Below are 27,970 nucleotides of genomic sequence, written 5' to 3' on the forward strand. Positions count from 1 at the left end.
TACTAGTAGCATTGTGCGTATAACTGATGTGATACATTTTTATAGTTTCCATGATTGACACCTGTCTAGACCACCTGTGCAAATGCAGAGTAAATCTTGCATGCAGTCAGCTCGTCCTAAATAAACCAATTAGTCCTGTTAATATGAAGAGTACGGGAGATGCCTGAGGAGCCTGATGAAAATTCTTGTCAGAACAGGATGGCCCCTTTTTGTTTGGATTTTATTTTTTGTAGCTGTTTCCTCACTAGTTCAGCAGTTAAGAATCAGGTGCAGCATTTAAAATGCTATTTTAGGTTTCATCTAAGTTCTTCTAATCTGCTACAGTCTCAGTATTTCTCTGGGCTGCACAAATCTTGCAAAGCTGTGGCTACTGACTAGTTAGCTTTTCTGTCCTTTCCTCATATGTTGGTTCCTTCAGCCTGCTAGTCATTTTTATCTCTGTTTTGAGTTCCCTTCAGTTCCTCAACAACTTTGTTACTGAGGTGACCAGGACTGAATTCAGTGATCTAGAGGGCAAAAGTCTGTCCTCCAACCTGAATCGCACCTTGCTGCATGTTCTGCACATGTTCCACATTTAGAGCTCACTGACATCCATAGAAATGTTACTTGCCAAACAGGAACAGTGATCTGCTCTGTGGATTGAAGATCTTTTGCCCTAAGATTGATCTTGCCAGAGCTGTATAGGAAGAGAGATTTTTATTCCATGACATGATGTGTCTCTACAGTATAAACAGCTCCAGAAGCACCCAAGCGTGCTCTGTGTACCTGAGTTCAGACACCCTCTTCCCCCCATGTATCGTTTGTAGAATTCAGCTTGATTAGGCCAAAATGGGCTAGTATGATCTTCAGTGAAAAGTTTAGGGGCCCAGAAAACCACCATCAAGAGTTGATATTGAGCACTGAAGCCAACATAGGGATCAGAGTGATTAAGAGGGTTCTCTGCTCGCAAATACAATAGCTGTCTTTAAAATGTGATATTGTGCTTTGCTGTCTACCTAAATATTACAGTTGATATTGTCCTATATGTTCCGTTACAGTATTTTAGATCGGAAATCTCTATAACAAGCCATGGATTATATACACAGTACTTTAACTCTTTCATTTCATAGTGGGTGAACATAAACTAGCCCTTCTCTTTCCCAGCACGTCTCACTTCTTTGTTTAGTTCAAACTTCATTAATTGCGCTAATTCATGACTTGATTTCTTTTTTTATTGTCATTCCATCATCAGTAGTTCTTACTTGTGTGCTGTTTTACAGTTAACTGCTGTTTGCTGCATGGTGCATGAGGTACATTGTCCTGGTAAGCTTTATTAACTAAAATAGACCTTGCAGTGGGGTGAATTACAGTTCTTAAAAACAACAAAAAAACAAACCTAAAGCCAGTAAATTTTCTCACCTCCTTGCCCCGCTGTGGATGTATTACCAGTCTGTTGTTATGCATACACTGATACAAAATTACAATGCATAGGTGAAGTGTGTGTGTGTGTTCTTTGAAGATGCTGCAAAGTAATGTGCATGGTTATTCCTATAGAACTGTTTTGATTTGTAATACTAAAAGACAGGACATTTCCTTTTGAACTTCACAGCCATTTAGCTCGTGTCACTAATTTAAAAGTTGTGTTCTTTTCTTTTAGCCCTGTAGAGATAAAGTATATTCTTTAAGCTTGTAGGCCTCTCAGATACTATGGTAACAGTTGCTATAGAAATGCATAAGGTGATAATAGAATCAAGCTAGCTGTTGAAAATTGGCTTTGTTTTAATCTAGGATGGAGTGGGCAAACGTTTTGCCCTGAGGGCCACATTGGGGTTCTGAAATGGTATGGAGGGCCAGGTAGGGAAGGCTGTGCCTCCCCAAACAGCCTGGCCCCCTCCCACTTCCCGCCCCCCAACTGCACCCCCCAGAACCTCCGACCCATTCAATCCCCCCCTCCCCCCACCCGTCGCTTCTTGTCCCCTGACTGCCCCAACCCCTATCCACACCCGCACCCCCGACAGGCTCCCTGGGACTCCCACACCTATCCAACTGCTCCCTGTCCCCTGACTGCCCCCCGGGATTCCCTGCCCCTTATCCAACCTCCCTGCCCCCTTAACATGCTGCTCAGAGCACCAGGATTGGCAGCCACACTGCCCGGCCGGAGCCAGCCACGCCACTGCGCTGCCTGGCAGGAACTCACAGCCCCGCCACTTAGAGCGCTGGTGGCACGGTGAGCTGAGGCTGCAGGGGAGGGGAGACACTGGGGAGGGGCTGGGGGCTAGCCTCCCCGGCCGGGAGCTCAAGGGCCAGGCAGGACGGTCCTGCGGGCCGGATGTGGCCTGCGGGCTGCAGTTTGCCCACTTCTGATCTAGGGTGTAGTATTCTCGTGGTTAGAGCGCAAGACTTGGTTTCAAAACTTTTATTCTTGATTCTACCACTGGTTTACCTGTTACTTGGGGCAAGTCAATGAACTTCTCTGAGCCTCCATTCACCTCTAGGCACCATATAATCACAAAGCACTGATTTATTTTTTAAATCAGCTATTGTCAAATAAGACAAAATCCAATTCAGGTTGATTATCTAAAGCGATCCAGGATCACAGGCTGCAGGTTTCCATAAGTCAGATTGAGAGATCAGAAACATTATTTATGCTTTGTATATCGAGCAGGAGGTGCCAATAGTCTTTAATATTAAACATGGGATTTTTGGCAAAAAAGATTAGCACCCCAGATACAGTCAATCTTCTAAAACCATCCCCTGTAAATATGCACTGACACATGCCTCTCTGGGCCATGCCATGCGCACTCAGGATTAAGGTAGTTGCTGCAGCCTTATGGAAGAGATTGGTCCTGCAGAGAGGCTACAAAAATGCTTCTTCCTTAAATGGGTCAGTACATTAGTCCTCAAGGAATTTTAACCAGCCTTGCAAAACTATTCACCCTGTATAGGTAGGTTTGTCTTGACTGCAATATCATTGGATCATGGGTCTCTTCTGCCTCTAACGACTATTCTTGCCACATGCATAGCATGGAAATGTTGTGGGCTGCATAGCGTTAGGGAAACTTCATTGTCTACATGAGGAGCTATGTCCTCCAACGCCAAACAGGGTAAATGTAACTTGCAGTCAGCATTCAGGGTCTGTGTTGTAAAGGGGAGGATAATTTATATAATAACTTTTGAGAAATGCCCTCGTCTGGCTGAAGGAGACAGGGAAAGCCACCCACATCTCTATGGGATGGATGAAGAATAAACTGATGATTACAGCTGTCTATTACTTTTCTTAGAGCTGGAATGAATAAGTGTATATGTGAGTTTTTCAATTTCCTACTAAATAAATAGATGGTGGGGCATCAGCCCTGTCAACATTAATAGAGGCTGCATGCACTGCCGTAAGAACATGCTCTTAAAGTCATATTTACCCACCTTTTATAAAGAGAATCGGAATCATATCCATTTGGACCATCACACACACACTTACTATAATCTAGTTAAAAGAAGTTCTCTCTTTAGGATCTAGCTATTAACAAACCCACAGTCTGTTCTTAAACAGGGAAGTAAAAGCCAGTTCTAGTTTTATTCAGAGAGGGAGGAAACAATCCAAATTAGAATAGGAAGTAAGTGTTTGATTGTAAGTGAGGCATTTGAATTGAAGTTAACGCGTTTACCAAGCTCCACTTAATGGTAAGATCTCCAGAAGTGTCCTATACTGATTGAAATAAACCAAAGAAATCTCTCGAGCTGTCTGACCAGATGAGTGTTCTTGCTGCTGATGAGAAGTGTAGAACAAAGAAAAGAACAATTCTTTGCTTTTCAGGATCTGAACATGAAAAATAAGCTCAAAGAACAGCTATGTTCATTCTCGTGCAGAGTACAAAGCTTCAGTGCTAAAATGCAATTGGAGTGAACATTACTGATTCTTGTTGGTTTTGGATTACTTTTGGCAGTCCTTGTAACTGGATGCTGTTGTGCGCTGGGCTCTGAATCCAATAAAGTGCTTTTGTTCAAAATACACAATTGCAAGACAGTGCCTTTTGAATGGATATTTGTCCTTACTGAGCTTAATATGTATATCTGGTACTTTTTCAGCAATTCAAAAAATACTCGCAATACTTACTGATCCCTACAGTACTCCAGGGTGTCACTGTTTTGCAAGGGTATAAATGATCCACAGATGATAGATCCTGCAATCTGCAGAGATCCAAAAGGATTGTTTTAAATAGAAGCCTGGTTTATCCCACTGCTTTGTGTGCCTGTGTGAAAAGCATGTCTTGTAATCAGTCAAATTAAACTTTATTAACACGTAGCAACATTTTCATTTGTTTTGTATGTTAGGAACCATATTGATTTTTATTTTTAAATCCATAAAAACATTAATCTGCCTTTTTCTTTCATTTTCAGTTCGGGTTTCCTGTAGAACCTTTCCCTTCGCACCAGAACCGAATGCTCCCACATTCAGTTAACATGCAGTTACGCCACTGTGACTGTTTGCCCACCTTTACCCCCCCACTCCCTTCCTCTTCTCATCACTCTTAAAAAAGCAAAAGAGTCTGCATCCTTGGCTGTCTTTTTGGTGAAGAACCCAGCAATAACCTGTGTGGAACTGACGAGATGCTAAACGCTGCTATCTGTTCCCTGGATCAGTAGCACGTTTGCCAAACGCTTTCAGAACTAATGTTCTCTGTCCTAAATTGTTATGATTATTTCTCTCTCATGTTTGTTTCACGGCTGCATGGTAAGAGAGCACGGCTGCTTGTTGGTTGCATTTAGTGCCATGACTCCTGAGCCTTATCACAGATTGCCTGTGAATGCTGTAGTCATGCATTTTGGTGAAATGTGGCTGCCTATAGATTGAGGCTTTTCTCTTTTTGTTTTCATTTCATGTATAAACATCTAATCCCATCATTATTTAGATGTGCTATTGTTTAATTTGAGTAATTTAAGTGACTGTTACAAAACTTGCCATGCTAGCAGGGATGGGCCTGAGCCAAAACCCAGAGGATGGAACAACCTTCCGCCCAAACTTTGGGAAAACTCAAATCAGGATCCAATCTTTGCAGCAAAATCCCTGTGATTTCTTCCCTTTCCCAATGGTGGACAGAACCAAAATGCCAGATCCAAACATCTCCCTTGCCCCCCTGTCTGGGAGATTCAGATCTGATCTAGGCTGCCCTCTTAATTTTATTGCCCTATCACTACGATGGGTTGAAACAAACTCTGGATCCAAACTCAGGGAACGTTGATGGCTAGGGCCCATATTGACTTGCTAGAACAAGCTGGTGTTTATGAAGAAAGATATGTTGCAATGTTTCCATGTGACTTGTTCTTCAGGACCTGTCAATTTTTTTTATTTTTAATATACAAAGTATTGCCTAGAAAAGTTCAGCATGTGCGTTCCTAAGCAGATGCTGCCAAGTTGCTTAAGTTTTCTATTCAGCAAAAGATTTTTTTAATGCGAGATTTGCACGGAAAGAGTGGGACTCTTGCCACTGACTTCAGTGGGGCCAGTATTTCACCCCATGGCCAGGTACACTTCGATCACTAAATATACATCTTACCACAGTCTGCATGTAAGTGTCTTGTATGTTTCTTGATGGGGAAATGTTTAAAATAGTCTTCCTCAGACAGTGAATTCTGGTTAACATTACATTTTTTTGCCCTTCTTTTACAGTAATCCATGGCTCTGTACTGAATAGTAATCCCTGAATACAATGGGCTGGAATGGACCTTCATTTACTTGTTAAATTGGGGGTTCTAATATAAACTGACAGCTTCTCATAATATTTCAGTCCTGGCGTTCCTATGCAAAACTGCTCTCTTAGGTATCTTCATCATGAATCTGTCTTTACTGTGTTCTGATGATTATTGCTTTTATTAAAACATGTAACGTAAGTCAGTAATGAGGTTTTTGGACATTGTAACTTTAAATCTCTAATTTTTTCTTCTACATTTAATGGATTCCCCCCCCCCCAATATTAAGGGATGTGAAAATGAGTTCTGTGCTTCTTTTTTGTGCTGTCAAAATAACAGTACAGATTAAAATATATTTATTGGTGAGTTTAAGAAGACAACAGCACCTAGGTTTGATTATGGTATGACTGAGAGGTTAAGAACTTCCCTTGTATCTTGGATGCTTTGTATAATAGCTGTAAAAGATTAATTCTTTCTCATTTGATTGATTTCCCAAGTCACATTGCCTGAAAATTGACATTTTAATACTCATTTGAAATTCCTACTGGCTCTGATCCTGCAGTCGGATCTGTGTGTGCTGGGCTCTGCCTGGTTGCGGGGTCTGCAGGCACAGATCCCATTGCAGGATCAGGGTCTGTGTTGGCAAATATCGCCTTTTATAACACATTTAAACTTCTTAAAACTCTGTGTAAGATAAGCACACTTACATTGTCATTCTGGGTGTAAAATGATCTTTCAATGCAGAGTTATACGCCGAGAGATAATTTTACCTAGAAGGATCTGAAGTGTGCACATCTTACAAAGTTTGAAACAAAACTCCCTCCTACACCGCCCCTCCCCCCTTCCCACCCAAATACCCTTCTGGTTAAATGGTAGCTGGTAACTTCAATGTGTGACAGTTTTGCTGTTGCCAGAAGATTAATCAGTTGTCTGCACATGCTCATCTTCAAATTAAGTACTGATCGACATTGATAGATACCACTCAGGTAAACTTTTCATTGTTTCTACTGGATATCATGATTTTTATATTCAGGGAAAATCTTTTGGGACACACACTGCCCCAAATCTTCTGGCAAACTCCTGGCTCTGGGGCTGTATATAGTCCTACATTCTGAATTAGTTAAGCATACCCTGATACAAGGTGTTCCAAATAGTATCATTCTAAGGCTGGCATATAATCTGTTCTCTGTGATGTGCATTGATGTTAAGGGGGAGTTGAGTTTAAAGTATTAGAGTGGTGTGTGTATTTAGTCCCCTTTCTATCCATATAGTCACTCAAGTGGTCAGTTAACCTCGTGCAGTAATCCATAACTGAAACTAAGGTGTGGCCTCGTTTTAGAAATCGGGACTATTAAAACTCTGTATTGCAATTTATTTATATTGTCTCAGGTATCCTGTTTCACTGTAAAGACAATTTTTCCCCCAAAAAAAGCATTGGTTTCTTTTTTAAGAAGTTGAAATATTTTAAGCTTTTGCTTCTTTCAGCTATGTGGAATGTAAGCATGTTTTCCAAAATCGGTCAGTTTCACTTTGTCAGGGGTTCCAGGGATTAGCTGAAAGGGGCTTTTCATCTTGCTTTCACTTGCTGCATTGCTGGTTGTTTTAGATCATTTGACTTTTTTTACAATGCTATTAAAAGTATTTTTTAAACAAGTTTTAACTTGTCTGGTTTTCTTCAAGCACTTTGAGCAGCCCCTGCGGGATCCATAATTGCCTAGAAATGATGCATGTGCCCATCTCTCTTCTATTGTTTTCATGTTGAGTTTCTATTTCTTGCTTTTTTGAATGTCCTTCTCCTTTTTGATAATCTCCTGTTTTTCTCTCTTTCTGTAGCTTTTTTTAAGTCTGTCTTCGCCAGCTGCACAGTGTCTGAGGGAGAAGACTGCCACTTGTAGAAGAGTTTAGGGATCCTATAATGTCTGGGGGGAAACAAATCTTCAGTGTTAGTGTCTTGGAAAGAAGCTCTTTTCTGACATGCATGGTATTTAAAATTGAAGTGTCTTGTATTTTGTGTGACAAGACCGCACAATATTGGGGAAAGTTGATCATGTACAAAAAACTTGGAGGAGCAACAGAAATGTGATGATTAGATTAATGAGTAGTGAAATTTTCAAAACGTTAGGTTACAACCATGTTTTTTCCTCTAATTTGGCGTAATAGAAAGGTCATGGACTCCCCTAAGGATCTGTTGAAGCCTGACAGGGTGTTTTCAGTATGTGAGTTCATTGGTTTGTTCTGTAAATTGTTGCGTTTGATGAAGGAGATACAAACAAGGGGTGATTTGCCACATTGACAGCCACAAAATACTTAATTTTAACAAGGAAGTAAAGCAAAACGAAATGTTTTCTTATTCATTACTGTCATTTGGTGCCTCCACCACATTATTAAACTGCATCACCTGATTGACCACAGGTTGAGTGAGATTTTTTTTAACGTGAAATCATTTATTGTGTAAAACACTCCAAATAGTGTGACCTCCCCCTGTGCGCTTTAGTTAGAGAATGATCTTGCACTTAGTGTTATTGAGATGGGAGGGGCGGAGCTGTCAGTGGCTGGTAATGCTCTGTCCAAATACCATGTGAGTAGAGTGCAGTGTCCTTAAAATGCATTTGATGCCTGTCGTAGAACTTTTTGCTTGTCTCGTTCTCTCTTGGAACATTCACTGCATGTTTCTCCAAACTGTATTCTGCTGTCTCTCTCCTTTATTTTTTGTTTCCTTTTTACAAATGGAAGTGTGAATAACTGCACTGCATCTCTATATTTACATGACAAACATTAAAGAACCAGCACTGTTAAGCGTGATACCTTTCTAACTTTAATGTAAATTTTCAATTAAAAAAAATGCAAAAACCCAGCCGTGTCCTGCTGTTGTTTGTGTTGTGGGACTCCCTTAAATCAAACAATCCGCCAGTCATGTTTTCTCTTCGAAGGAAATGTATGCAGCTCAGTAGATGAGCCACTTTGCATTGTAGCCAGGATACTGGGATTAACAAGTTTGTCAGAAGTATCACAGGTTTTTTAATGGAAAACACATTGAGAGGCTGGGGGGAGGGGGTATTGGTGATGCAGGGGAGGTTGTATGATTTTTACATTTCATCCCAAGTACTTCATCTCTAGACAACACCCTTAACTCTGTGCTGAAGCTTTAGAGCAGTCCTGACTTGATGGAAAGTGCCCCCCACTAAATTGCCAGCACCACTTCCTGCAGCACACTCTGGGTTGTCTTGGAGATCTTGCATATGATTCTTTCCCAGGTCTGTCTCTGCTTAGTTTAGGAGATCAGAGCCTGAGATATTTTAAGTGCAGGTGAAAATACAGAACTATCTTAAGTATCAGGGGGTAGCCGTGTTAGTCTGTATCCACAAAAACAACAAGGAATCCTGTGGCACCTTAAACACTAACAGATTTATTGGGGCATAAGCTTTCGTGAGTAAAAAACCACTTCTTCAGATGCAACTACCTTAGAGTCCAAAATGTACGGTGGATGAAAGCTCTATAAATTCAACATGGATTTTCTCTTAGCCCGTTGCACTTTAAGATAAAGAATTGTTTAGCTGACTTTTTTCAGAAGGCTGTGTCAGGCTAGTAACATTTCCTTGTGTGTTACTAACACTGCAGATTATTAAAACTGAAAATGTAAATATTTAGTTTGCTCTTTGCCTTTTATGGGATGTTTGCTTTTTGCACTGTGAGGGTGGCTGATTAAACTAGACTGGTCTGAACCTTAAAAATGTTTGTTTGGGTTTGTGTGAAACCTCAAATTGATAGAACCGTTGCCCAAAATGAGCAATGAAATATTGTATTTAAAGTATCCAGAACACAATGAAATACTGTATTTAAAGTGTCCAGAACAACCTGTCATGTACTTACTGTGTATTTCATCTTTATAACACAGTTTATATTTGTCTGCTTTTATATACAGCTAACTAAAGCAGTACTCTCAAATGGGAAAAAATTCCAGTTTAAACTAGGAGATACTCAGTTGGTTGAGGGAAGACTGTTTCTGTCAAAGTTATGAAACTGTAGGTGAGCTCTCTGAACTGCAGACTAAAAGTACAGTGAGATCTCTAAGGGCCTCTTCTCAAGGGCCTAACAAACTGGTTGCTTAAGAGGTGGCTTTAGATACAGTTGGAGCAGAATTGCATTCAATGCGCTACAATTTTGGCATATTCTCGTGGGGTCCCAGAGCCCAGGCTGCACCCCGAGCCCAGACATCCGCACTGCAGTTTTATAGCCCCACACTCTGAGCCCTCCGACCCTGAGTCAGCTGACATGGGCCAGCCAGGGGTGTTTTATTGCAGGATAGACATACTCTGAATGGGCCTACCATTGCAGTTAGCATTTTCAAGCCTGCAGCATGTAGTTGGAAACAGAGCTGCCCTATCACTCTAAAATGTCCATTTCCTTTGATTGTTGCTCCCTGATTGATTTCACCTGTGAATTGCTCTGTTGCAGGAGGGCCTCAGCCATTGTATAGCTTTATTGCAAAGGACTTGATACTGCTTTATTGAACTATATCCAGGCCTCCTAGCTTGAGGAGCTGGACTTGGGGTCACAGATGAAAGGGACCAAGGATGCCTCATGCATTCTCTAATTGCTGTGTGTAGTCTATAATAACCCTTGAGTATCACACAATGGGGCCTGATCCTGCAATCAGTCATATTAGCAAGTGGGTGTTATTTAGGCACCTATTTCCATTTATGCAAATGGAATTTATTGCAGAAGGGATGCGTGGTCCTGACTCACTGTATTATCAGTTGCCTGTATCTCTTTTGGAGGTACTGTTCTCTTTCCTATACATATGGGATCCAATTTGATGGCTATCTATAGTAACAACAGTGTAGGCATTGGCTCTTTCATACACAGGGCAACATTAGCCACCTGCCTATTCTCTGGAACCCCAGAAGTTTGCTCCTAGGGCAAATTTGAGACTCTTGAGTTTTCAGGTCTTTTGTCTCCCCACAAGTTGGTGTTTAATCAAGGTATTTGGGCCAGCAAGTCTGACCCCCACTCCAGTTTATCAATGTGCATCACTGCCTTCAACCCACATCTCAACAGTGATGCAGTTTCTGCTACCACCATCTCTCTCCAGGCTCTTGGGATGCTTTGTATTTTATCTTTTTTCAGAGATGACAGTCGCTCATTGCATAAACATAATCTCCCTGAGACATGGCAACTGAGAGGCAGAAGGTACGGGAATTGCAAGATGGTGCTCAGCATGCTGGTCATTGGGTCTGTGCCTGGGGCATGAAGGAATCCTCCTTTCCTCTGTGCTTTCTCTGTCTTTGCCGTTATTACCATGGTTTAGTGTGTCTCAACCATCCAGCACCAGTCAGAGGTAAGTGCAGAAACAAATGGCTTCTGGTCTCCAAATGTAAAAGTAGGGTTTTCCCCAACGCAGCCAGAACTCTTCACTTCTTGCTGTCCTCTCTCCAGGGTTAATTTTGTTTCTACTCTGTGTCCCTTTCTGGTTCTCATGCACTGGTACAACACTGCAATGTTTAGACTGCAACTGGGCGGTGGTTACACTGAAATTGCAATGAGAAACGTTTGACAGTCAGGAAAATCATTTCCTCTGATGTAGTTAAGATTTTACATTTTAAAAATATACTGTCCAATAATTTAAAAGTACCTTGTTAGTGTGTGTGCATGTACACATCTGCCTGCATCCACCCACCCAGCTTTGAGTCCCCAGGGCTATACAGACCCAGGCCTGATCCTGCCAACAGTTACACCCATTAATACCACTGACTAGTCGCACAAAATAGGTCTGTGGGGTCTAATATTAGTCAGTGAGTAGGAGGTAAATTCTTATTTGTGCTCAGTTGGGTGCTCTAAAAATGTACACGGGCTATATGCCTCCATGCTGAGCCTCTTCCTTTCCCTTCATTTGGTAATTCCAGAGCTAGCCAGATTCTAAATAACCCTAAGATCTACTCAGCTAAAAGAGGGGCGGGGGAGCGCTAATGTTGGTCTTACTGCAATGGGTGGCTTATGAGCCCTGATGCTTGTCTCGTCATCATGCAGGTCCCGGTTGACAATAGTGGGCGTTAGACCAGCCAGGCCATAAACAAGCCTTGGCTCTGCCGGGACTTACAGGAGACTTATTGCTGTTGTGCGATGGGGGGAGGGAGGGAAACAGCAGCTCTTTTTGGCCTGCTGGCTCTGGGCACCTGGGACAGTAAGTGCCCCCCTGGGCCAGCTGGCCCCTCTCGCTCCAGCCCCCGCGTCTGTGCCTATACAAGGAGCCAGGTTAACTTCTGAAGAGCCGCACCGGCCTCCCCAGCCACGCCTTGGCCACCCCGCTTTACGCTTCAGAGCACGTTCGTGCGGGTGCAGCCGGGCTGAGCCTGCAGGTAGTGCGCGTTGGGCAGCAGCAGGTGCCGGCTGCGGCTCCCTCCCGGGCCGCCTTGCTGCCTTCCGCGTGCAGGGGAGCAGCCCGGCCAAGCGCTGCCCCTCCGCCCCGGGCCTGCAGCGTTGTGGGAGCCGGCCGGCCCCTAGCTGGCCCGGCCCGCTGCAGCGGGCGCCGCGTGCGGACCCCCCCCCCCCTCGTGCAGCGGGCCCCCCCCCGTGCAGCGGGCCCCAGCGCCGGCGCTCCCCGGCTGCCGCAGCCCCCTCGGGGCACCGCTAGGTGGCGCTGTGAGCGGGGCCCGGCCCTTCTCGTGCTCGCGGGGGTCTCGCGGTCTCTTGATGTCACGCCCACGTGACGAGCGTGTAACCAAAAAAAAAAAGAGGTTACAGAGTAACGCGGTGCGGGCGGCGCGTGAGGGGCCCGGCGCGGGGGTCGCGGCCGCACGTGCGGGGTGCGGAGTTTGCGCGCGGGGCCCGCCCCGGGATCCCCGGCCCGGCCCGGCCCGGCTCGGCTCGGGCCGCACGTGGGGCCCGGCCCTCCCTCTCCCCGCAGGCCGGGAGCCGGCGCGGGCGGGCGGGCGGGCAGGCTGGCCGAGCCGATGGCCGGCGGCTGGATGCTGCTGGGCGGGGACTTCCTGACCCCGCCGCCGCCGCCGCCCCCGGTGCCGCCGCCGGAGCAGCCGCCGCCGCCCCCGGAGCCCGAGGCGGTGCCCGAGCCCGTGCTGGAGCAGTGGCGCCAGTACCAGGAGAGCGACTGGCACTGGGGGCTGCGCCGCCAGTTCATCCTCCGCCACCTGGCCGCTTACCCGGGCGCCGCCATCGACCAGCTGCTCTCGCTTTCCGTGCTCTGGACCAACCACGTCTTCATGGGCTGCAGGTGAGGGGCCGGGCCCAGCGTGGGGGATCCGGCTTCCCCCGGCGGGGGGAGGGAGGTCTCCTCCCCGGGGATAGGGGGTGGCCTTGGGGCTGCCTGGTTGGGGCGCCGGGGCCGGTTTTTCCCTTCCCGGTAACTTTGTCGCGTTGGCAGAAGCGCGGGGAAGTGACAGGAGGAAGCGCCGAGTCAGTGGATTCCTTCCTTCGCTCCTCTCCAACGTCTCAGACCCGCTTTCCCGTTGTGTTCCTCCCCATCTTCCTGTCCCCCTCCAGATCCCACCTTTCCCCTCAGTGCCTTCCATGCTGCCCCCCCTAGCTTGCTTGGAAACCCCTTCCATAACCTCTCCCTGAAGGCTCCCATTCGCCGGGCTCAAACTGCTCCTCGAACCCCATCTCCAACAATGGAGTTAGACGTACTCCTCTAGATGTCAATGGAAAAGGGGGGGGGGCATATAATTATTTTATAGCACCCTTCCAAAGTAACTGCCCACTGGAAGTTCTTCTGAGTCCATTGGAAAGAGTTTCTTGCAACATCAGCAATTCTGAGTAGAGCAAACCAAGCTAAGGCATCAAATATGGTAAGAAGGTGACAATGGACGCATTTAGGACACGCTTTAAGGATGCCACCAACACGACTGTTACAGCAAGTGGTAATATGGACACCACCTGGAAAGAGAAAAAGAGGGCGACCTAGAGAAATGTTACACAGAAAAATAAAGGAAGAAGTGAAATCCATCAGCATGACACCCAGCAGCCTGAACAGACCAGCACAAGCCTGAAATTAATGATGGAAACTGGTGGATGCTCTATATACCTGAGGAAGCGGGAGAGTAAAGAAAAATGAAAGGATGAGGCACTCAGACAGAAAGAGCTCTCATCAGCTAAAGCGTCTGTCTTCCTGTGAGCACTGCATGGGTCCAGATCTCCACCTGACAGAACTGATAGCACAGGGTGGCCAAACTGTGGCTCACGAGCCACATGCGGCTCTTTTACCATTAAAGTGCAACTCGCAGAGCCCCCCAGACTCTTCGTCCACCTATCAGACTGGGGCGGTGGAGCACAGGACCTCTGCCTTGCAGCAGGGTGGTGCGGTAGAGGCTTCTGCCCAGCGGGGAGAGGGGTCTTGGGGCTTCAGCAGGAGAGGGGCTGAAGTCCCAAGCTCTGTCAGGTGCCTCCCGCGGGGCTGAAGCCCCGATCCCCATCAGGTGTGCCTCAGCTCTCGAACTTCTGAAGATTGTTGTATGAGGGTCAGAGAGCCAATATGTTTGGCCGCCCTGTCACAGCAGGATGAGGTCTGAAATGGGCGACTTGATAGATAGCGGGGATATAACATACAGCTGAGGGCTGAGGCAACAGCATGGGTTATAGTTAGTTATGCAGTTACTCTCTTTGGGCAGACTTGATAGTTCCTTGGTAGGTTATGTAATTAGTGTAAACACATTCATTTTCTGTAAGTGATGCTGTAGAACTGCATTTTTAGGAGTGACTTTGAATGAGTGTGGAGCCCTCAGGAATAGATTTTGGAAGGGGCAAAGTCATAAGCACAGAAGAAGGCATGGAGAAATTGGTGAAAGTATCATCAAGCTGAGCATCATATGCAGAGCAGAAAGTATGTGGGGAAATGCAAAAGGAAATCACAGCAGAAAAGTAGGTGGGGCCTGCATAATAAAGGACATTGAAAGCAAGGAAGATAATTGAAATAGACCATAATAGGGAGGGAATACCAGTTGATTCTGAAGTCTGAATATTCCACTCTTGACCATTACTCTACAGATGCTTTCTTCTTTAGTTATTCCTTTTGGTGCATCCCACTTTCCAAGCCCTAGCCTAATGCTGCATATTTGAGATGTAAATGCTAAGAGCAAACTGAACATTTCCTTGATGTTTTTTTATTGAATACTAAACAGAATCAGTTTTTAACACATCACCTCCCAAAATGTAGGAACTCCGTGCAGGACAGTGTTTCTCAGCCTTTTTGACACCAAGTACTGCTTGCTGCCTTCCTAATCTGTATCAGGTCAATCTCAGGGACTGGCACTGGTCCATGGAGGGATGGTTGAGAAACATTAGTATAGGGAGAACCTGAAATTGACCTGAAAACAAAAGTGAAACTGGTCAATTTCCATTATTCAAGATGAGAAAAATGCAAAAAGTAACTGTATAAATAGTGAAAAGTAAGTTATATTTTTAAACTTTGTGGTCTTCTTAATTTTAGGGTTTTTTTTAGAAAAGATAGTTGTATGAATAATTTTGTCTTTATGTATTTAGCGTTACTTAAAGCATAAAGCACCTGTTATAAAGCACCTTAAAACTGAATTTTCTGGCTATGTTAAAACACACTTCAATAATGGAAGAGCTATCTAGTTACTATCCCTAGACATGGCAATCATTAACTTGTGGAAACCACAATATAGTAACTAGGATACTGTTTTAGATTTCCACATCCCTGCTAGTCAGAATGAAAGTCCCGGATGACTGGAAAAAGGCTAATGTAGTGCCAATCTTTAAAAAAGGGAAGAAGGAGGATCCTGGGAACTACAGGCCAGTCAGCCTCACCTCAGTCCCTGGAAAAATCATGGAGCAGGTCCTCAAAGAATCAATCCTGAAGCACTTGCATGAGAGGAAAGTGATCAGGAACAGCCAGCATGGATTCACCAAGGGAAGGTCATGCCTGACTAATCTAATCGCCTTTTATGATGAGATTACTGGTTCTGTGGATGAAGGGAAAGCAGTGGATGTATTGTTTCTTGACTTTAGCAATGCTTTTGACACGGTCTCCCACAGTATTCTTGTCAGCAAGTTAAGGAAGTATGGGCTGGATGAATGCACTATAAGGTGGGTAGAAAGCTGGCTAGATTGTCGGGCTCAACGGGTAGTGATCAATGGCTCCATGTCTAGTTGGCAGCCGGTATCGAGTGGAGTACCCCAAGGGTCGGTCCTGGGGCCGGTTTTGTTCAATATCTTCATAAATGATCTGGAGGATGGTGTGGATTGCACTCTCAGCAAATTTGCGGATGATACTAAACTGGGAGGAGTGGTAGATACGCTGGAGGGGAGGGATAGGATACAGAAGGACCTAGACAAATTGGAGGATTGGGCCAAAAGAAATCTGATGAGGTTCAATAAGGATAAGTGCAGGGTCCTGCACTTAGGACGGAAGAACCCAATGCTACAGACTAGGGACCGAATGGCTAGGCAGCAGTTCTGCGGAAAAGGACCTAGGGGTGACAGTGGACGAGAAGCTGGATATGAGTCAGCAGTGTGCCCTTGTTGCCAAGAAGGCCAATGGCATTTTGGGATGTATAAGTAGGGGCATAGCGAGCAGATCGAGGGACGTGATCATTCCCCTCTATTCGACATTGGTGAGGCCTCATCTGGAGTACTGTGTCCAGTTTTGGGCCCCACACTTCAAGAAGGATGTGGATAAATTGGAGAGAGTCCAGCGAAGGGCAACAAAAATGATTAGGGGACTGGAACACATGAGTTATGAGGAGAGGCTGAGGGAGCTGGGATTGTTTAGCCTACAGAAGAGAAGAATGAGGGGGGATTTGATAGCTGCTTTCAACTACCTGAAAGGGGGTTCCAAAGAGGATGGATCTAGACTGTTCTCAATGGTAGCAGATGACAGAACGAGGAGTAATGGTCTCAAGTTGCAGTGGGGGAGGTTTAGATTGGATATTAGGAAAAACTTTTTCACTAAGAGGGTGGTGAAACACTGGAATGCGTTACCTAGGGAGGTGGTTGAATCTCCTTCCTTAGAGGTTTTTAAGGTCAGGCTTGATAAAGCCCTGGCTGGGATGATTTAACTGGGAATTGGTCCTGCTTCGAGCAGGGGGTTGGACTAGATGACCTTCTGGGGTCCCTTCCAACCCTGATATTCTATGATTCTATGAAAGGGCTGCTTTTCCTGTGCACTTTGACTGAAATTTCAAAAGTTAATGATTTTTGGGAGTGAGGAAAGGATAAAGAAATTAAAGAAAAATAAGTACTTGCTGATGACTTAAAAGTATAGTGACTAACTTCAGTGAGGTAGGTAATACTTAAGGAAAGCTCTGAAACATTAACAGGTAATTTAGACTTAAAATTTAAGATTTGATAGTCTTCTTATGAAGCCTGTCTTTAGTAGACGCTTCTCATCATTTATCTGAATTTCTGTTAACTGTCTTAGTTTGGATCTAAATATCCCCCTGCAGTGTTCACAATCCAAACGTTTCATCATTGTGCTAGTGTGAGAGCGCCAGAAAGTGAAACTGGTTACGGTTTTTATCGTTTAATCCATATGCAAATAACATGAATGGCATATTGTGTTTTAATATTTAACACTTAGACTGTAAGCTCTTTGGGCAGAGACTTTTTGTTGTATGTTTGTACAGCACCTAACATAAATGGGGTCCTGATCCTTGACCGGGGACCCTACCACAGCACAAATAATTATATCCTCATGTGGTGTTGACAGAAGATATAAGGAAGCACTTAATAGTGTTTTAAAAAACCTATGGTATTTAATCTGATGATGTCCCATTAACCCATTTTCAACCATGGTTGCATGTTCACCATCTCTTTAAAAGCTGCTAGGCCTAAAAATCAAGACCCACAGTTGCTTATGGAGCTAGGGTACCAGTTACCTTTATTAATGAGATGTATGCAGACTGACTCCTGCACTTGTATGGAACCCTGCTGTGCACAGGTGCAGGGTGCTGCCTGCCTGCATCTCGATGCAGGGCATTATCTGTCATGTGACTCGTGCCAAGGAAGACCCAGTTACTAAGGAATTACTTGTGGATTATTATTTCTTCGGCATTTTTACTGCCAGCTTACAAAGCGGAGTAGGCATATTTAAATCAGTTACATAAGACTAAAATGTCCCCTGTCTGCACTGGAGATTTCTTTATTCATTTCTTCTACCCTGGCCCGACACATGAATTAGGAAGGCTGTCAGATCTTGAATAATGATGTTACTGAACTCTCTAAATGTGTAAGTGGTGCTGCACAGAACCCACCAAAAAATAGGGTTACTTTCCCTGAAGAATTTACAAACTCGCAGTTGATGCACAAGGGAATAGTTCAGATATGAGATGGTGCAGGTGCTGTCAGTCAAGAGATTTGTGCAGGAAGACTTCCCCAAAGATACCGTGAGGTGCAAAATTAACATGCCCTACAGTGATGGAAAGGACAGAGGAGGAGAATGACATGTGACTCTTATGAAATATAGCTGAATTTATGTGTTCTGAAAAAAACTTCTAATCTGAAATGGTTTTTGCTTTCCAGGCAAAGTGGAGGGGAAGTTTGCTGTTTAAATTATATTAACTAATAATTTGTTCAAGCCCTGGTTGTTAATCTTTCCCAGACACCTGCTAATGGGAGGATCGATCCATTAGCCAGAAGTAGTTCTTGTACCCTTTTCGTTGGGTGCCATCTTTCATATCATCCTCTAGCTGAAAGGGGATAAAGTTTAAGTTCCAACCCTCCCTTTGGTTGAGGGTAGAGAGAAAGGGCTTCCATTTTTCCACCTCGTGGCTGTTGGTGTGGGGGATGGCATCCACTACTCTGTGTCTCCCTCTGCTGCCATTTTTGCGTCCCTCTCTTCCATGAATAACTGTAGTGCCTGCCATTGTTGAGGCTGCTTCCAGTTTTCTCAAGCAGCAGCATGAAATCAACCTGTTTCTTGGCAGTTTTAATTGCTGCTCACAGGGTTCTGAATAGTAGCTGCTTGGAAGAGTGATGAGCTGCAGTGTCTCTGCAGACTCAGGAAGAAGTTACTGCCTCAGTTTACATTCAGAGAGCTTGCTCGTGATATTTGTTACCTTATATTTAAACGCAAGCTTAAATTCTGGTTAGGTCTCCATCATTGCAAGGAAAGCTTCTCACATACCACCAGTGAGTAGACTTTCCATACACATGTAGCACCAGTATTGAAAAGCTAATCAAAGGCCATTTGCTTAAAAAAAAACAACGTATCTCTAGCTTTTGTGCTCAGAACCTAATGATGACCTTAGTTTTTGTCTGCCTTGGTAGACATAAGATGCTGACCTGATCCTCTGCTTAATTTAAATACGAGCCCTGTGGTAGAACACTGTATCCTTTCTGTACTGTGGGGGAAAATCTACAGCACATGGCTTTATGCAGTGTTTTCAGACCATCCTTTGTTAGAGATTTTTCCGTTCAGCTTTTGCCATCTAATACACTGAAAAGATTTAGTAAATTACAGGAGCTGGAATTCTGTAACACTGATGAATTCTGCTAGATTAGAACTGCAAATGATCTTGGCAGTTCTAATGCCACATTCTTTTGCAGCAGGAACCAGACTTCAAGTAATGCAGGACTCCTTAGGAAATAACACTATCATACTGTCACTTTTGTGGCGGTGGGATTTAAAATGTTGTCGGGACATCAATGCTAATTTAAAAATAAAACTGCTGTTTAAAGTAGTAGTTGTTAGTAAAAAGCAGATGAGTTCCTACAGTAAAAACTGAAGCGTTCCTTGGCTGCTGTCTGACATCAGTGATGGCAAATGTCTGGTGACATGTCACAGATTGTCACTAAGCTTTTTGTCTAGGCTATTGGCAATGAGTCACTGTTTCAATACTGTTCTGACTCCACTGAATTAAAACCCAATAAGTTTTCCTGTTTTCCTTGTTGCTGTATTAAGTGATACATTTCAATAGCAAGTACTTTAAAGGGAGCTTCAGTTTACTCATTCAAAACTCCATTAATGACTTGCGATGAATGATTGGTAGAATATTTGATGCTAAGATATGTGAATTTGTTCAGAATCTGTATGAAAAGTAGTGACTTGTTGCCTTATTATAGATTTCTTCTCTAGGGCCCAAGTCTGCAAGAAGAGCCATACAGACAGTCTCCCGACTTCTTTGGGTTCCACACAGCCACATAAATCTGCTTGCATGGAATTGATGACAGGTTCAGCATAAACTTTCACCACCATTTATTAGAGCCTGATCCAACGCCAGTAAAGTCATTGGAAAGACACCCGTTGACTTTAATGGGTATTGGGTCAGGCCGGATTTGACTTGAGTTTTACTTGTAATGTCACAGGCAGCTTTCTAGTCCTAATTTAACTTAATTAGGAAGTATCCACAAGCTATGCTATATTGTACAAATATATTTCCCACAGGCATATTTTTCCTTGTGTGAGGTGGTAAGGTCTTGCTGTCTGCATGGTTGCAAATACTGAAATCTTGGTTGTAAAGACACCAGGGGTTTGGTACTGGAAGTGGAAGTGGTCTGGTAAAAACCTGGCAGCATGGAGCTTTAGTGTAGCAGGTTCTAATGCTATCTGTCCTCGAATTCCACACAGGTATGGCTCGCAAGTTATGGAGAAAGTCCTTAAGATGGCTGAAGGTATCGATATTGGGGAGATGCCATCATTCGAGCTGGTACCTCGTGCTAAGCCACCAAAAAGACCCTGCTCTCCACCTTGCTCTCCCTATGCCAGTGAGTATATTTGCCTGCATATCAAAGGGGACATCATTCTCCGTTGCTGCTTCAGTTATGATTTTCGGATCACGGGAACTGCAACTGCAAAACAGACCAACGTCTGCCTCTGACTGTAGCCAATAGTGGATGCTTCAGCGGGGAAATGGCAGCAGGCCAAATAAGTAGTGGACAACTTAGTGCACAGAGTTACATCACAAGCAGGCTGGATTTCTGCTTCACCCCAGCTGGTGGCTGGCTTATGGTAGAAGTAATCAGAGTTGTGGCATTTGGGAACTTGCAAAAGTTTAAAAGCCTACGGTCATCTGATTTAGATGTCAGGGTTTTTTTTCACTGATCTCAAATGAACTGGGTTATGATAAATATGCTGCAACAGAGGTGTCTAGATGTACATGGCAGCCTGACCCATATTAGCATTGGATCAGATTGTTCTTTCCAAGTGCTTGAGATGGCCTTTTGCTTCACTGGTGAAGTCACATGCCTGGCATTTGGGGCATGGGAGTTAAATCTTTTACTGTCGTTTGAACAGAATACTACTGGTGTGGAGAAAGGGTGTCCTTATACTTACTGTATTTATGCATCAGATATTTAATTCTTCAGATTGTCTTCACAGTATTTGTTTATGTAAAATTTGTGTCTTGTTTCTAATCCAGACACATTCAAATTAGAAACGAGGCACAAACTTTTAAAGTGAGGGTGAAGTGGTGGATTCTCCCTCTCGAAGTTTTCAGATCAAGACTTTTTGGAGGATATGTTCAATATCAATTATAGAGCATTTTTCACCAGATCTTTACAAAGGAGGTCAGTACCATTGTCCCCATTTTGCAGACAGGGAAACTGAAGCACAGAGAGGTGAAGTGACTTACCGCAGTCAGACAGACCTGGGGATGGCACCCAGGTCTTCTGTGTCCCAGTCCAGTGCTCTATCCACTAGGAAACACTGCCTCCCCCAATTTAGTCTCACAAGGGTGTCGGGGCAACAAAATGGCAGATGAAATTCAATGTTGATAAATGCAAAGTAATGCACACTGGAAAACATAATCCCAATTATACATATAATATGATGGGGTCTAAATTAGCTGTTACCACTCAAGAAAGAGATCTTGGAGTCATTGTAGACAGTTCTCTGAAAACATCCACTCGGTGTGCAGCGGCAGTCAAAAAGCTAATCGAATGTTGGGAATCATTAAGAAAGGGATAGATAATAAAATATAAAATATCATAGTGCCTCTTTATAAATCCATGGTATGCCCACATATTGAATATTGTGTGCAGATATGGTCACCCCATCTCAAAAAACATATATTAGAATTGGAAAAGGTTCAGGAAAGGGCAACAAAAATTATTAGGGGCATGGAGCGGCTTCCGTGTGAGGAGAGATTAATAAGACGGGGACTTTTCAGCTTGGAAAAGAGATGACTAAGGGGAGATATGATAGAGGTCAATAAAATCATGACTGGTGTGGAGAAAGTAAATAAGGAAGTGTTATTTACTCCTTCTCGTAACACAAGAACTAGGGGTCATCAAATGAGATTAATAGGCAGCAGATTTAAAACAAACAAAAGGAAGTATTTCTTCACACAAGGCACAGTAAGTCTGTGGAACTCTGCCAGAGGATGTTGTGAAGGCCAAGACTATAACATGATTCAAAAAAGATAAATTAATGGAGGATAGGTCCATCAATGGCTATTAGCCAGGATTGGCAGGGATGGTGTCGCTAGCCTCTGTTTGCCAGCAGCTGGGAATGGGTGACGGAATTAATCACTTGATGATTAGATTACCTGTTCTGTTCATTCCCTCTGAAGCACCTGGCATTGGCCACTGTCGGAAGAGAGGATACTGGACTAGATGGACCTTTGGTCTGGCCCAGTATCGCCGTTCTTATGTAAGTTACTGTGCTCACTATAGGAGTAACTGGAATTGTTTAACCAGTGTTATATAGGAGATCAGACTAAATGATCTGATGGTCTTAAAATCTATGAACCTGAGTAGTACAAAAACCACTTTTTCACAAAGCAGTAGGTGAAGTGGAAATAATTCTGCAATATCTTGCCTAGGAATGAAAATTTCACTTACCTATTGCATACATCTTCATACAGAAAATCTTGGTATCTGTGATGTGGGGTGTGGGAATTCTGTACTCAAAAACTTACTAGTTACTGCTGGTGATCATACTGTACATATTCCCTCCATGTTGTAGAACTTATTTTTTTAATGCTGTAAATTTCACTCATTCCGTAGATCCAGAGCCTCCCAAAAAAGTCCTCCCCAGGTTCCGCGTGAGACCTCGTTTTGAGCCTGTACACTTTGTAGCCAGTAGTGAAAAAGATGAAAGAAAAGAAGAGCCTTCAGACAACCAAACACAGGAATCAAACAAGGATGCAAACACAAACAGCACTGCCCAAACAGTCGAAAACTATGTGGATTTTGTTTTTAACAGTTTCAATACCCAAGAAGCAGATCCCCAGTTCTCCAACTCGGTGGGTTTTGGTTATGCAAGTAGCCAGACAGCAGCCACCTGTGTGGTTTTGAACAGCATGGACACTACCCAGAGTGGTGCTCCACAACTTTCCACTTCCTCTTCAGTTCTCCAGTCTTCATCAGATGCTTTCCCCCAGTCAGTTATGACAGCAAAGCAGTATTTTATTGACAGACTCTCAGCAGCAATCTGGAAGAATCTTGCTAACCCAGATGCTAACACTGGGACTGATAAAATTAACTATACATATTTGTTGACTCGATCAATTCAGGCATGTAAGACAAATCCTGAATATATTTATGCTCCTCTAAAAGAAATTGCACCTGCCGACCTCCCAAAAAATAAGAAGCTTCCAACAGATGGCTTTGCTTGTGAAGTGAGATGCCAAAATGTCTACTTAACCACTGGTTATGCTGGCAGCAAAAATGGATCCAGGGATCGAGCCACAGAATTAGCAGTCAGGCTGTTGCAAAAGTCTGTGGAAGTTAAAGTTGCTCAGCGGAAGTTCAAACATACCTATCGAGAGGACTTAATAGTGTGTGAGTCTGGCACATGCCCGCAGGAATTGCCTCCTGCTCTTAAACAGCTTGATGACTTTCTAGCTGCCAACAAAGATTTTTCATCTGGGCAGTCTGGTTCTGATCCCTTGCAAGGTTCTAGTAGTTCAACCAAACACTGGACTAATTTTGTCCTCACAGAAAATGCTAGCGATGCTATAGGGATACTTAACAACTCGGCTTCATTTAACAAAATGTCAGTTGAATACAAATATGACTTAATGTCAAACCGCTCATGGCGCTGTAGGGTCTATTTACAGGACCACTGCTTAGCCGAGGGATACGGCAGTAAGAAAACTAGCAAACATGCAGCTGCAGATGAGGCTTTGAAAATTCTTCAGAAGATGCAGTCCAATGTGACACCCATCAAAACAACCCAGGTTCAGAAAGTGGGCTGTTCATCCCGGAGTTCTGGCAAAAAGAAAGACCTGAAGGATCTTGTTATCTATGAGAACTCTGAGAATCCTGTGTGCACGCTGAATGACACTGCTCAGTTCAACAAGATGACAGTGGAGTATGTCTTCGAAAGGATGACGGGCATGCGGTGGAAATGCAAGGTGATGCTAGAAAATGAGTTCATCGCTGAAGCAGTTGGGATTAAGAAATCTGTGAAGCATGAGGCGGCGGAGGAAGCTGTGAAAATCCTCAAAAAGACACAGCCGACTGTCGTCAATAACCTGAAGAAGGGCACCATCGAAGACGTCATCTCAAGAAATGAGATTCGGGGCCGCTCAGCAGAAGAGGCTTTCAAACAGAAGATTAAAGAAGACAACATAGGAAATCAGATTTTAAGAAAAATGGGCTGGACAGGTGGTGGGTTAGGGAAAGATGGCGAAGGGATACGAGAGCCTATTGCAGTGAAGGAGCAATTTAAAAGGGAAGGACTCGGGCTTGATGTGGAAAGGGTGAACAAAATTGCTAAAAGAGATATTGAGCAGATCATTCGAAATTATGCACGCTCAGATAGTCATGTTGACTTGACTTTTTCTACAGAACTTACCAATGATGAGCGGAAGCAGATACATCAAATTGCCCAAAAATATGGTCTTAAAAGTAAATCCCATGGGCAGGGCCATGATAGATTTTTGGTGGTAAGCAGAAAGAGACGCAAGGAAGACTTATTAGACCAACTGAAGCAAGAAGGCCATGTTGGGCATTATGAACTTATTATGCCTCAAGCTAATTGAGCTTCATGGTGTCCAATTTCATTGGTGAATGCATAAGGAGATGGAGTTTCCTAGATCCCTAATTAAAGAAACAGATGCTGCATTTTCTTGTTGTGGGATATATTAATATTATGTTTTACTTTGCTCATTTAATTTCCAAAACTTTATTAGAAAAAGAACTTACAAAGTTCTGTCCAATTGTATTAGCACAACCCAGCAGCCAATAGTGCAGTTACTGTATGTGTCTTTGATATTACTTGTTCCTTCCCATTTTAATAGTTTTGTAATAGCAAAAACACATGTCCAACCACAAAAAAATTGACACCGTTTAAAATGATAGTTCCCTTATTCTTTTTGCCCCAGGAAAGAAATTTTGCCTTTTAAAAACGGGAAATGCAGTTCAGAGGAAAAAATATGTAAAGTTGGTATTAACTACAATAAAAATAGTGTTTTATTTCCAGAAAAAACAGGATTTGCCACATTTTGTATGTATCTTAAATTTTGTGTGAAACCTCAATTCTAGAAGAGTTAGCAAAGTAAAATGTCTCTACCTTGTGTGTGTGTGTTTATGTGGGGAAAAGTCTTTAACCAGCTTAATGATACAACTTTCTTTATAACTAGTGTTCCAGTTTATTCATAAATTTTTTGCCATACTGAGAATTAATGAATGTACCCTAATCAACTTTGTACTAAACTGAGTTAATGCCGGAAGGATTTTTACCTAAAAGTACTGCTTGATATGTGCAAATGCCATGGTGGCCTGTAAAAACCTATTTTTACTTTGACTCTGAGCTCTTAACCCTGAGCAAAATCAAATTGTGCTTCATTATTTCTATCCTCTACGTTAATGTATCTGTATGTCAAGGAGAGATTCACATGTAAAAGTCTTGTGCTGCTCCAATACGTGGTTTGAGTGTGGAGTGTCTCCAGGACTGGCCCATCTGGGCTAGAAGAGCCCTCTGCCTGAAGAACAAATAAGTTGGCTTCTGCAAGTCACCATTTTGGGGATGTGTCCTTCCACCATTGCTGAACTTTTGGGAACCTTCCAAAAGCCAGTCCCTGAGCCATGCCTTTTAAAACAGATTAAAACTCAACCTCTGGGTGAAGCAAATATAAATTCTCCTGTAGGTGCTGCTTGTTCAGATGGGACCTACTGTGTCTTTTCCAGCTTGAATATCTGATTCACTCAGCCAGCTATGATAGATACTCCTCAGTAGCCACTCTCCTGTTTGTCCCTGTGCTTCACTTTATCATTCCTGCCTCCCATATCTGCCTCTCCATCTGTTTACATTGCCCTCTAGGTCAGTCCATCCTCCTGTGTTGCCTTTTATACCCTTGGCTTTGAGGAGAGGGGGAGTGGCCCCAACTGGCACTGCAGAAGATCCTGGTGGCTCATGGCACAGGCGGTTTGAATCTCACAGGTGTGAAAATAGAGGCTCATCTTGAAGAACTCATTACAGGTGAGTAGCATTCACTTAGGAATGAACAAATGCCCCCCTGTGCTATCCTTGTTTTCATTAGCATGCCTCAGCACCATCTTCCTAGGGCCTGTTTTGCTACCTAGGTCCCCTAACTTGGCAGTGGTTCTGCAAGCATGTTCTCTCTTCAGATTCATGCCACTTGCCCCTCTCCCTCTGAATTCTACTCTCAAGAACTCAGGGTTTTGGAAAATGGTACTAAGGAGGCTGGGGTCTGCATGGCATTTGATAGCATCTCAACTATTGGTGCCTCGGTCCTCTAGCAGTCCCCCAAGGGACAGTAACTCAGGGGAGTGTGGCAGAGGCAATACTTGCAGAACCACAGTTCCTAGTGAGCAGCCCTTTTCCTGGAAGGTTGTGGTAGGGGTAGAGGAAGCTGGCTAAATATAATGGTGTTTCCACAAAGTATGCATTTGGTATAATGTGCTGGAAATATTTTACCCCTAAACTCTTACGTATGATCATAGTGAGCAGGGCAGTTGTTGGGATTTCAGTTGAAACTTCAGGATAGAGAGCTGTTCATCAGTCATATAGTCCTGTTTAAGTAACCAGTCACATCCTTGAGCTCAGGAACTGAGAGCCCCCAGCTTTTGCACAGCTATCTAGATTGTAGAGTTTTTGGAGGGCAGGGACTATGCCTCTTATATATGCCCAGAATTTACAACGTTGTAGAAACTATGCTACATGTTTCCTTCCTATCTCTGTTCACCTAGTAATTTATGGGGAAGCTCACTCCTGTTTTAAGCTATGATGATGCCCTAGGCTTGTCTGGCTTAAATCTCTAGATCATCTTTTGTTTATTTTCAATGATATGTGGGGGCTTCTGAACTTAAAATACTGAGGTGCTTCAGTGAAGACACTACATCTGGTGGCAGAGATATTCCACCTCCTCAACAGGCGCTAGCTAGGTGGACTGAGAATTCTCCCATCAACTTTGTGCTGTCTACACGGGGGGGTTTAGGTCAGTTTAACTGCATGGCTGAGTTGTGTGGGTTTTTCACACCCTTGAATAATGTAGTTATATAGACCAGGCCTTACTGTTTCTATGTAAGTAGTTAAGTCTTCCAAGAATCAAAAATGCATTTGCCAAGAGGCTTGGATTTTGATCTATTGCTGTTACGAAATGGACATGCTTGGTCTGATGCAGAAAGTACCACAATAAATGTAGATATTTAGCATATTTGGGGAAGTTGTAATCATCCTGATCTTTCTCAACTGTTAGTGAAATACAGGCCAGTTAGTTTAGGCACTGTGGTGATGCTGGTCTATTTAAGTGGCTGTATAGTTTAAACCACTGCAACTCCAGAGACCAATTTAGGGGGTCATGGATGGATGTGAATCCAAATTTTATAGCTAAAGCTCTGCAAATCTACAGCCAGCTGCTTTATATCCATGGATCAATTAGCTGTAGATACAAATTTTGTAATACACAGGGCTCTAGTTACATGTGTGTACTTGAGTTTATTTTAGGACTATCCAACTGAAAGCCTAAAACTGCATTACATCTATCCTGAGTGATCATGCACTAGTTAAGGGGCTTATCTGTATTGAAAATGACATCAGTTTAACTCTTGCTTGAAAGTGTAAGTGATGATGCCACTCTGACCTAATCTTCTAGCTTGTGTAATCAAGTATGCAAAATTTGAACAGGTCTGCAAGATGAGGTCACTATAGCCTGTTTGTGAACAGATAGGCCTGGATAACTTTTTTTACCCAGAGACGTTGGCCCAATTAGAGCTATTGCATGACCCTCCCCCATGCCAACAACAGCACAAACACAAATGGTTACTTTTCAAGTACTATTTGAATTATGGTGCATGAACCACAGATGTATACTTAGCTTAACTAAATGATTAGCCCTTTGAACAGTGAAACAGCATCTACCTCCAGGGATCCAAACTAATAAATGTTAGCTTCTACAACCCTGGTCAAATAGATCTCTTGCCTCTT

General features: G+C 43.5%; 2 protein-coding genes across 7 annotated transcripts in view; both read left to right on the forward strand.

Moving 5' to 3' along the window:
- The window catches only part of SEPTIN6 (septin 6), a 42,796-nt gene extending 34,303 nt beyond the window's left edge, over positions 1-8,493 (forward strand). For 2 of the 5 annotated variants that reach the window (XM_084639088.1, XM_084639087.1), the window contains exon 10: positions 5,645-7,318. In XM_084639088.1, coding sequence (XP_084495214.1) covers positions 5,645-5,669 — 25 coding nt within the window. In that variant the 3' untranslated portion in view covers positions 5,670-7,318. The other 3 variants (XM_084639091.1, XM_084639090.1, XM_084639089.1) reach the window with 3 other exon arrangements.
- Positions 8,494-12,401: 3,908 nt separating this feature from the next.
- Positions 12,402-27,947, forward strand: NKRF (NFKB repressing factor). 2 transcript variants are annotated; one of them, XM_084639085.1, is made up of 3 exons: positions 12,402-12,892; positions 20,204-20,340; positions 22,582-27,947. In XM_084639085.1, the coding sequence occupies exons 1-3, from the start codon at positions 12,615-12,617 to the stop codon at positions 24,561-24,563; spliced, it is 2,397 nt and encodes a 798-aa protein (XP_084495211.1). In that variant the 5' UTR covers positions 12,402-12,614; the 3' UTR covers positions 24,564-27,947. The 2 variants fall into 2 exon arrangements, with proteins under 2 accessions (XP_084495211.1, XP_084495212.1); XM_084639086.1 differs by lacking the exon at positions 12,402-12,892 and adding an exon at positions 19,699-19,806.
- Positions 27,948-27,970: the final 23 nt, after the last annotated feature.

The sequence above is a fragment of the Lepidochelys olivacea genome, assembly GCF_965140295.1.
Source record: "Lepidochelys olivacea isolate rLepOli2 genome assembly, chromosome: 9".
Lineage (NCBI taxonomy): Eukaryota > Metazoa > Chordata > Testudines > Cheloniidae > Lepidochelys > Lepidochelys olivacea.

Bases quoted from the DNA above. Each gene is read 5' to 3' on its own strand.
- NKRF (XM_084639085.1), top strand. From the start codon at position 12,615: ATGGCCGGCGGCTGGATGCTGCTGGGCGGGGACTTCCTGACCCCGCCG. The intron at 12,893-20,203 runs GTGAGGGGCCGG...AATTCCACACAG, and splicing joins CACGTCTTCATGGGCTGCAG to GTATGGCTCGCAAGTTATGG. The intron at 20,341-22,581 runs GTGAGTATATTT...CTCATTCCGTAG, and splicing joins ACCTTGCTCTCCCTATGCCA to ATCCAGAGCCTCCCAAAAAA.